The sequence below is a fragment of the Phoenix dactylifera genome, chromosome 2, assembly GCF_051530095.1.
Source record: "Phoenix dactylifera cultivar Ajwa chromosome 2, Ajwa_hap1_PhDact_Kaust_v1.1, whole genome shotgun sequence".
Lineage (NCBI taxonomy): Eukaryota > Viridiplantae > Streptophyta > Magnoliopsida > Arecales > Arecaceae > Phoenix > Phoenix dactylifera.
Window position 1 is genome coordinate 14,642,120 of NC_143191.1, and position 10,295 is coordinate 14,652,414.

At 53.4% G+C, this 10,295-nt stretch overlaps 1 protein-coding gene across 1 annotated transcript; it reads right to left on the reverse strand.

Annotated features, from left to right (window-relative positions):
* Nucleotides 1-2,484: 2,484 nt before the first annotated feature.
* On the reverse strand, nt 2,485-9,556 carry LOC120112002 (disease resistance protein RGA2-like). Its single transcript, XM_088715442.2, has one exon. The coding sequence runs from the start codon at nt 9,554-9,556 to the stop codon at nt 6,350-6,352; it is 3,207 nt and encodes a 1,068-aa protein (XP_088571568.2). The 3' UTR covers nt 2,485-6,349.
* Nucleotides 9,557-10,295: the final 739 nt, after the last annotated feature.

The following is a 10,295-nucleotide window of genomic DNA, read 5'->3' on the forward strand; positions in this document are numbered from 1 at the left end:
CCCTAATTCCCCTCTGGGAATTCCTTGTAATCACACGAGCACGCCGTTGTAACCAGAAATTGTTGAAATGCAAAGTGTTATACATTTTTGAACTGTCTTTCTGGCATCGTCGTTCTACTGGTAATACATCCGCAGGTTAGCGGAATTCCAGCTCCTTGGAATTTCTCGACCATCTAGGGCCTCCAACTGGTAGGAGCCTGGTCGGTTTACCCAGCGAACCTTATACGGGCCTTCCCAATTTGGCGCTAGCTTCCCACCTTCCGCAGGTTGAGATGCTTTAGCTCGCCTTAACACCAGATCTCCGATTCTGAAAAGCTTCGGTCGGACCTTGGAGTTGTAATATCGGGCCACCCTCTGCTGATACATCGCCATCCGAACCTGCGCCATTTCCCTCGCTTCTTCCAAGAGATCCAGGTTCCCTCGGAGTTGCTCCGAATTGGCCTCGGGTCGGTGCGCGGCCACCCGAGGTGAGGGGAGTCCGAGCTCCACGGGGACAACGGCTTCCGTGCCATAGGTTAGGCTGAAAGGCATCTCCCCGGTAGGGGTCCGATGCGTGGTCCGATACGCCCAAAGGACATTCTCGAGTTCTTCGACCCAAGCTTGCCCCGTCCGACCGATTCGCGCTTTGATTCCTTGGAGGATTGTCCGATTTGTGACCTCGGCCTCGCCGTTGGTTTGGGGATGCGACACAGATGTGAACCGATGCTCGATCCCGAACTCCTCGCAGAAGTCACGGAAATGCTTGTTGTCGAACTGTCGGCCATTATCCGAGATGAGGACCCGAGGTACCCCAAATCGGACAATGATGTTCTTCTTCACGAACTTCCGGACTTGCACCTCCGTGATAGTGGCCAGCGGTTCTGCCTCCACCCACTTGGTGAAGTAGTCGATTGCAACAATCAAAAATTTCCGCTGAGCTGAAGCGATGGAGAATTGTCCGAGGATATCCATTCCCCACTGGGCGAAGGGCCAGGGTGCAGTGATTGGTGCCAAGGGGATAGAAGGGACTCTCTGGACGTTGGCGTGGTGCTGGCAGGCGTCGCATTTCCGTACATGATCCTTTGAGTCCTCCAACAAGGTAGGCCAATAATAGCCTTGCCTCATGATCTTATGCGCCAAGGACCTAGCCCCCAAGTGGGATCCGCAAACGCCTTCGTGGACTTCGCCGAGGACGTAGGCCGCTTCCGAGGGGCGGAGGCACTTTAAGAGGGGGGCGGTGAACGAGGTCCGATACAGCCTCCCTTCATTGAGTACGTAGTGGGCGGACTTCATAACAAGTCGCCGAGCTTGATCTTCGTCTTCAGGGAGGATCCCTTCGGCGAGGTAGGCGACAAGCGGGTCCATCCAAGACGGCTCCGGATCAATCGCCATCACCGCTCCAGCCTCGCCGATGCTCGGGGCATCCAGGGTCTCCAGGTAGATCGCCCTCGACAAGTTGTGCGCGTCTGCGCTCACTAAGCGGGACAGCCTGTCGGCCCTGGCATTTTCACTTCTTGGGACCTGCTGGATGTCGACACTGCCGAGGTCGGAAATGAGTGCTTGCACCTTCCGGACGTAATTCTGCATGGTCGGGTTCCGGGCTTCGAACTCCCCACGGACCTGCCCGACCACCAGCTGGGAGTCGGTGAAGACCTTCAGGCGCCGGATGCCGAGCTCCTTGGTGAGTTTGAGTCCCGTGACTAGGGCCTCATACTCCGCCTCGTTGTTGGTCACTGGAAATCCGAATCTCAAGGCATACTCGGCTATCACTCCATCAGGGCTGGTGAGGACCAGCCCGGCCCCTCCACCTTCGGGGTTTGACGACCCATCGATGTGAAGCGTCCAAATCGGGAGGTCGAGGCTGGGTGTTTCCGGCGACCTAGGTTCCGCCTCCTGCACCGTGCACTCAGCGAGGAAATCCGCGAGCGCCTGGGCCTTGATGGCGGGTCGGGGCTGGTAGCGGATGTCGAACTCACCAAGTTCTACTGCCCACTTCACCAGCCGTCCCGCATTCTCAGGATTGCTGAGGATCTGCCGCAGCGGTTGATCGGTCAAGAGGGTGACAGAATGGGCCTGGAAATAGGGGCGAAGCCTCCTGGTCGCGGTCAGCAGCGCGAAGGCGATCTTTTCAGCCTTCGTATACCGCGTCTCGGCATCCCGTAGGACCCGGCTGATGTAGTACACAGGCTTCTGGAGCTTTGCCTCTTCCCGAACCAGTACCGCACTGACTGCGGTTGGGGAGACCGCCAGATAGAGGTAGAGCATCTCCCCTTCTTGCGGCTTGGACAGCAGGGGAGGAGACGCCAAGTATTCCTTGAGCTGGTCGAATGCTGCTTGACATTCGGCCGTCCAGAGAAAGTCTTTCGGGCGTTTCAACACCTTGAAGAAAAGTTGGCAGCGTTCGGCCGATTTTGCCACAAATCGTCCGAGCGCGGCGACCCTCCCAGCGAGCTCCTGAACCTCCTTCACTTTGGTCGGAGGGGACATATCTTGGATGGCCTTGATTTTGTCCGGGTTGGCTTCGATCCCCCGCTGGTTGACAATGAAACCGAGGAACCTCCCGGCCGAAGCGCCAAAGGCGCACTTCGCTGGGTTCAGCTTCATGCAAAACTTCCGCAAGGTGGCGAAAGTCTCCTCCAGATCCGCGATGTGCTGGTCTGCATGGCGGCTCTTCACCAGCATATCGTCCACGTACACCTCCATGTTCCGGCCGATTTGCTCTTTGAAGATTTTGTTGACGAGGCGCTGGTAAGTGGCGCCAGCATTCTTCAGACCGAAGGGCATTACCTTGTAACAGTACAGCCCCCGGTCTGTTATAAAGGCAGTTTTCTCCTCGTCCTGTGGAGCCATCATTATCTGGTTGTAGCCGGAGAAGGCGTCCATGAAAGACAGCAGCTGATATCCGGAAGTCGCTCGACCAGTTGGTCTATCCGCGGAAGCGGAAAGCTATCCTTGGGGCATGCCTTGTTCAGGTCGGTGTAGTCGACGCACATCCTCCACTTTCCGCTCGCCTTCCGGACAAGTACGATATTTGCCAGCCATTCGGGGTAGCTGACCTCCCTTATGAATCCTGCCTCCAAGAGCTTGTCTACCTCCTGGTCGACCACTCGGATCCGATCCGGGGCACAGTGTCTCTTCTTCTGCTTTACTGGTCGGTGGGTTGGGTCGACGTTGAGGGCGTGAGAAATGACCTCCGGGTCGATCCCAGGTACATCGGCCGCCGACCAGGCAAATACATCGGCGTTGGCTCGGAGGAATTCCACCAACCGAGCCCGAGCTCCCGGGTCGAGATTGGTGCCGACCCGGACCGTCCGGTCCGGGCGACCTTCCTCGAGGGGAACTTCGATCACACCTTCGGCCGGCTCCCCGTGCCGCAAGGCCACCTCGTCTCTGGCGTCGAGGGACTCGACGCTTAAGGCTTCTACGGGCTTCTTCCCTTTGAGAGTTGCTAGGAAACATTGCCTTGCGGTCAGTTGGTCACCTCGGACCTCTCCAATCCCGGCCGCCGTGGGGAACCGCATGAGCAAGTGGTACGTTGAGACCACCGCGCGAAGGGCGTTCAGTCCGGGTCGTCCGAGGATAGCGTTGTAGGCCGAGGGAACACGGACGACCAAGAACCCGAGCCGCACCGTGGCTTCTGCGGGTGCAACGCCCGCAGTCACAGGCAGCTCAACGACACCTTCGGCCGAGACAGCGTCTCCAGTGAATCCTATGAGGGGGGTGGATGTTTTGTGCAACAATTGTCTGGACAAGCTCATCTTTTGGAAGGCCTCGTAAAACAAAATATCAGCTGAGCTTCCACTATCCACAAGAACACGCCTTACATCATAGTTTGCCATAGTGAGGGAGATCACCATGGCGTCGTCGTGGGGGGTCTGAACCCCCTTTACATCTTCATCACAAAAAGTGATTACATTACCGACCCTCTGCCTCTTCGCGACGGCTGCCCCTGATGCTTCAATCGAGCCCCCTGCGTTCCTCTCGGGCCGGGGGCAGCCCCCAGTGATAGTATGAATCACGCCCGCGACGGGTCGATTCTGCTCCCGAGGCTCCGGAGGGGCCGGGTCGGCCGGACGCGAGTCTGCGGGGGGACGTCGGTCGTTCACATATCGACCGAGACGCCCTCGGCGGATGAGAGCCTCGATCTCGTCCCGATGCTGGAAGCAGTCTTCGGTGTCGTGGCCGTGGTCCCGGTGGTACTCACAGTACGCCCGAGAGGGCCTCCTCCCAAGGATCTTCTTCATCTGTCTCGGGACCGGGAGGTCCTCCCGCCCCTTGATTTCCATGAGGATCTGGGTCCGGGGAGTCAGGAGAGGAGTGTACCGGTTGAAACGTCGGGGCGGAGAACGAGGGCGTAGGGCGCCGTGGTTCCTCGCCGGCGACAGGCTTCTGCGCCGACGTTGAGGCATCGGGCTCCTCCTCTGGCGTGCCTCTTTTCGCCTTTTCTTCCCGAGCTTTGGAGGGATCTCGGCGGCCTCCTTGCTCCGGTGGGCGGCCGCCTCCTCGGCGTCCGCATACTGGTTCGCCCGGGACAACAGCTCCGGGAGGCTCCGCGGCAGGCGTTTGTCCAGGAAGAAGGTGAGTCTGTCCTTTCGGAAGCCACGCTTCAGGGCTGAAAGAGCCACCTCCTGGCTCAGGTTCCGGACTTCCAGCGTAGCCTTGTTGAAGCGGGTAAGATAATCCCGCAAGCTTTCTCCCTCGTTTTGCCGGATATCGAAGAGGGAGTCGGAGACCAGTCGCCGTCGGCTACTGACGGCGAAATGGGTGATGAAGAGGCGAGTAAACTGGTCGAAGGACTGGATTGAGTTAGCCTCCAAGCCGGCGAACCACGCCCTTGCCGGGCCACGGAGGGTCGCTGGGAAGGCCTTGCAGAGGAGAGGATCTGATGCTCCGTGGAGGAGCATAAGAGTCCTGAAACTCTCGACGTGATCTCGCGGGTCCGCCGCCCCGTCATAGGGCTCGATCGCGGCATTTTAAACCCCGGCGGATTCGGGGTCCGCAGGATCCTCGAGGCAAGCGCCGGCTGGGAGGAGATCTCCAAGTCGGCGAAGGGATCTTTGGAGTGGCCCTTTAGGACCTGGAGTTGTCGGTGGAGATCGTCTACCCGCCGGTCCAGAGAGCGCGACCGATGGGTGGGAGACAAGGAGCACCGAGAGGGGGACCGACTGGAGCGCGGGTTCCTTGAGGACTGGGGGGTCTGGGAACGCGCCCGGGCCCGCCTCTCGTACCCCGCGCAGCTCCGATGGGAAGGTCCCGGCCGAATGGACCGTGCTCGAAAGTCTTCTTCGCGCCGGCGCTCCTCCCCATGGGAGAGGAAGGAGCGCGGGTTGAGGAGGACAGGTGAGCGCTCAGGGAGCAGCGGCTCCTGGGCCCGCTGCGGCGCCCGAGACATCACACCCTGCAGGTTCTGCACTGCCTACGCGAGGGTGCGAACCTGCTGGGCTAACTGGTCGAACTGAACGGCTTCGACCATCTGAATGGGGGGTGGAACGGTGGAGTGTTGCTGAGAATGTGTTGGAGACGCAGCGGCCTCCCGGCCGGAGGCGCGAGAGGCCCCGCGACCGGAGACATTGGAAGCTCCACGACCACCTCGCCGTGCCATTACGATCGCTCTGAGATTCGGGCCCTCCTTCTAGCGCCAACTGTTGCTGGTGGTCCAAACCGAGAACGATTGGCACAGCGATGTGAACGGGGTTCCGTCTGAGTCGCCTTGGTTGGTGTTGATTACGTTCCACTTTCCACCGGAGAACCTGCAAGCAAGCCTCGCACCACCACTGGGGTAGTGGGGGCCCTCCGACGATCAAGTCAGAGGAGATTGGAGGAGAAGGAGAGATAATTGCAGGTAGTAGGAGAATGCACTGGAAGTTCTTGCTTACCTCCCCCCTTCTACCCCCGCAGCATATATACCAGGCTGGGGGGTCCTTCTGGGGGTTGGTCATCGTGTGGCACGATGGAGTTGCCACTGACATGGCCGTTACGGGGCGTCGTGGGGCAGCGCTGGGTACGGCCGTGACAGGGCGTAGTGGAGCTCCGCTTTGTACGGCTGTTACAGGAGATCGTGGAGCAGCGCCGGATACGACCGTTGCAAGGAGTAGTGGAGCAGAGGGTCGTGGCGTGCTTCAGGGGAACAACCTGTCGTTGTCGAGAGATTGCCGACTCGGGGTCGGATTGCTGGATCAAGGGGCAGCCGACTCGGGGTCGGGCTGCGAAGCCGAAGATATCCGACTCGGGGTCGGGTTACTGGATCAAGGGGCAGCCGACTCGGGGTCGGGCTGCGAAGCCGAAGATATCCGACTCGGGGTCGGGTTACTGGATCAAGGGGCAGCCGACTCGGGGTCAGGCTGCGAAGCCGAAGATATCCGACTCGGGGTCAGGTTACTGGATCAAGGGGCAGCTGTAGTCTTCTTGGGCGCGCGTGTCGGTCACGTGGGGCATGGTGGCTGAGTTCCCCCGTAACAGAAACCTCTAACGTCTTCAGGGAAATTAAGCCTCGAAGCTCCTCCTCTGGCCAGAATACGAGAGAATCACAATTATTGATGTATAAGTGATGGAGAGAAGTAAGGTTTGTCCAAATTTCCAACGGTGATGATGACAGCTGCCTTGAGAACAACCAATTGCAGTTTGTGAACAACAATTTTCGAAGGGTTGAGCTGAAACCCCTCGTCTCATCCTCCCACTCGAGCAGCGGCCTCAGCTCTTCGCCACCAATGATACTCAAGTACTCCAGAGAGTTCATGTGCTTTAATGATGGTATACTTGCCTGTGGAAAGGATGGCGACTGCATCCCGCTGCTGGCATTTGCACTGGAGGTTTCGATACTGAGGGAGGATAGTGTGGTAAGGCTAAGGACAGACTCCAATGGTATCTTGCTATTTCTGTCTATTACCAAATGGCGGAGAGATGGAAGCACGGGCATGGAAGTCAGGTTTGGGCAGTCACTGATTTGTATCTCGACGAGTAAAAGAAAACAGGGTGGTGGTGCTGGATCTCTGCCTTCCTCTCCCAACCAACTCTTTAAGCTCTGCATTTTTCGTAGATGTAGAACCTTCAGCGAAGGGAACGGTTGCATTGTACCCTCACTTCCACTGCTTTGAAGGTGCTTGATTGAGTCCATTTTAGTCAAGGACAGGACCTCAAGATGAGGCAGTTGCCATAGTGGTGGGAGATGCTCACATCGTTTGCAGTATCCTAGATGGATCTCAACCAAATTGCGGAGCAAATCAAGACGGACCATCATCCACATAGGAAAGCGTAAACCTGCATACCTCCATACTACCAGCCTTTTCAAGCCACTGTGAGGTTCAAGAGCTAACAACACCTTCTCAGCATTTTCTGTCTCTTCATCAAGAGAATGATCTTCTGGCTCTCTTAAATTATAGAAATCAACCCACTCTGAAACTCCCCAACATAATGCTAATGACTGTAGATTTTGTTTAGACTCTAGATTAGCCTCTCTAGCATCTTCCATGCCCCTCACTTTCTCCAGGTTGTAGAGCTCTAGTTGGCCACCAAGATTCAGGCCCTTCAGCTCCCTTATGCCCCTCTCATCATCATCACCTACGATGTACTTTGTCAAGGTCTTCAGGAAACTTAATTGCCCCATACCTGCTGGCATGTGCTTCAAACTGCGGCATCCATTTATATATAGGTGCCTGAGGCTTCTCATATTTCTCATTGCTTCTGGTAGTTTACATAACTTCCAGCAGTAATCTAGTTTGAAGATCTGTAGATTGAAAAGCTCGCTTATGGCTTCAGGAAGTTCTGCAATATCATTTCGAAAGATCTCAAGGTATCTTAGATGTTTCAAATATCTTATTTTAACTGGCAATTCTATAGGATTTGTGTACTGCAAGCTTAATACTTTCAGGGACCTAGCTTTTGACAAATCAATAGTCCTTATATCTAGGTAACTTTCTTGTAGCAAGAGTGTGAAGATGTTCGGAAATTTATTTAGTGTCTTACCAATGTCTAATTGGCGAGGGCCAGATATAAACAAATGATGGATATTATTAGGTAATTCTTCCAAATGACCAGATTTCAATAACTGAGAACAATCGCTCCCCATGATAGATTTTGCAAGGTCATGCATCATGTCATGCATCATGTATTTTGCTCTTCTTTCATATGTATATAGAAATAGTTCATTACTGCTATCTTGCGCAGGCTCCTGAACGAATGATCTCCACACCAGTTCATCAAATATCTCCTCACCCGTAACTTCCAACTCCTTTCTTCCTTCAGACGGAACGAATCCATTAGCTATCCACAGTTGGATCAACATATCTTTTTCCATCTTATAATCCTTAGGGAATATGGAGCATAAGGCAAAGCATTGCTTCAAATGTGGAGGCAAGTGATTGTAGCTCAACCTTAAAACAGGTACGATCCCATCCTCACCAACCTTGGTATCCAAAATCTCACTTCTCATTACAGCCAACCAATCCTTTACTTCTTTTTTGGTGCACATCAAACTCCCCAGGGTCTTTACTGCTAAAGGCAGTCCCCCACACTTTTTCACAATCTCCTTGCCAATTTCAATCAGCTGTGGACGTTCTTCAGCTTCTGGTACAAATGCTCTTTTGCTAAACAAAGTCCAAGAATCATCCTCAGATAGCGGCTGTAAAAGATGAGAGGTTGATGCGCCCATGATTCGCGAGACCTGTTCACTGCGGGTAGTAACAAGAATTGCACTACCTTCTCCACCAGTTCCTAATAATTTTTTTAAAGCATCCCACTTCTCTGAATCCTCATTCCAAACGTCGTCCATTACAAGTAGATATTTTTTCCCACTCAACACTACTCGAAGGCTGAGCTGCAATAAATCCATGTCTGGCAGATCACACTTTTCCTTTTTAGCTGAAGCTATGATGGATTTAACCAGCTCTGCAACATGAAACTCTTCAGACACGCAGACCCATATGTGCATTTGGAAATGGTTCTTCACCCTCTGGTCTCCGTAGACCAGTTGAGCAAGGGTGGTCTTGCCCAGTCCTCCCATGCCAACTATGGAAAGGACTGTGACGTTCTCATTCTCACGCTGATTGAGCAGCAAGTTCACTATTTTTTCTTTATCTTCTTGTCTACCGATGACATCTGATTCAACAACAAAGGAGTGGCTTTGTGGTCTGTCGGTGTGTGGCTGTGGATTGTCTCTAAACCCAAAATTAGCACCCTCTGCTTTAATTCTATCTATCCTCTCCACAATATCTTTTAACTTCTTCCCCATTTTTAATTGAAACAGAACTGGGTTATGAAGTGAGAAGAAATCGAGTACCTTGTTTGCAATATCATCATGGATTTTTGCCTGGCACCGCATACCTTCATAATGGAACTCATCCAGTATGTCATCTGCTTCATAAGCTGCATTCTCGAGTGCTTCCAACCACTTTTTCACTGCTTTATCCTTGACTTGCCTCTCCTCTGCATCCCCAAGCACAGATTGGATGGCTAGCACCTGTCTCTCAAGCTTTTCCCGCTTTTCGTCGATGCCCCATATGGATCCGAACTGTTGAAGGATATCGTCCCCCAATTTCTTCCCCAAACCTGTCATCAAAGGCGAGAGAATTGTTTCAGCCATGTCTCTCTCTGGGAATGAAGAGTTTCTCCTGCCCTCTCTTCACTTGATCTCTAATGTTCTTTGAAAGTTATCCTCCTAGCCAATCTAGTGATCGGTGAAGGAAATCCCAAAAGTCAACGCTGCTTCTCCGCCACTTGCCATATCCTAATTCCTATGTGAAGAACACCTTAATGAAATAATACAGTGCTTGCCAAAGAATTGACAGGACAACTACCCTGAACTATTGACCACGCTCAGACAAAAACACGTACCAAAGAATTGACAGGACAACTACCCTGAATTTTCATCTCAGCTCAAATTTTTGAGTGGATGCCCAAGAAGTTCGTCCTGTCAATATGGCGCAATGCTTGGCACCTCATGATTGAACCTGAAAGCATGAGGTGACGCTAGATGTCCCATTGGTGATTAGTTAATGTTTTGACAAATAATCATTACAAGAACATGAGTCGCATAATTGATTTAGTGTTTGTAGATGTAGGTATCGATATCTGTTTTTGTAGGGGGGGGGGGTCTCTTAAGCAATGGCTAGATACCTATAACGAAATAAAAAAATTAAGATAGTTGTGCCATATAATTGGTGGAATTATTAATTACATGGTTGGGAGAGTGGATATGATCTAACTTGACGCCACCCTGTAGTAACGCTATCACATTGCTTAGCGGAAAAGCATTCTATTCCTATTTGGAGTCAATGGTCAAAGCTCAATACCGTATCCGAGGGTAAGTTGACTGAACTTGC

What these genes read in the sequence shown, in the direction of transcription:
- LOC120112002 (XM_088715442.2), bottom strand. Translation starts at nt 9,556, where the DNA reads ATGGCTGAAACAATTCTCTCGCCTTTGATGACAGGTTTGGGGAAGAAA.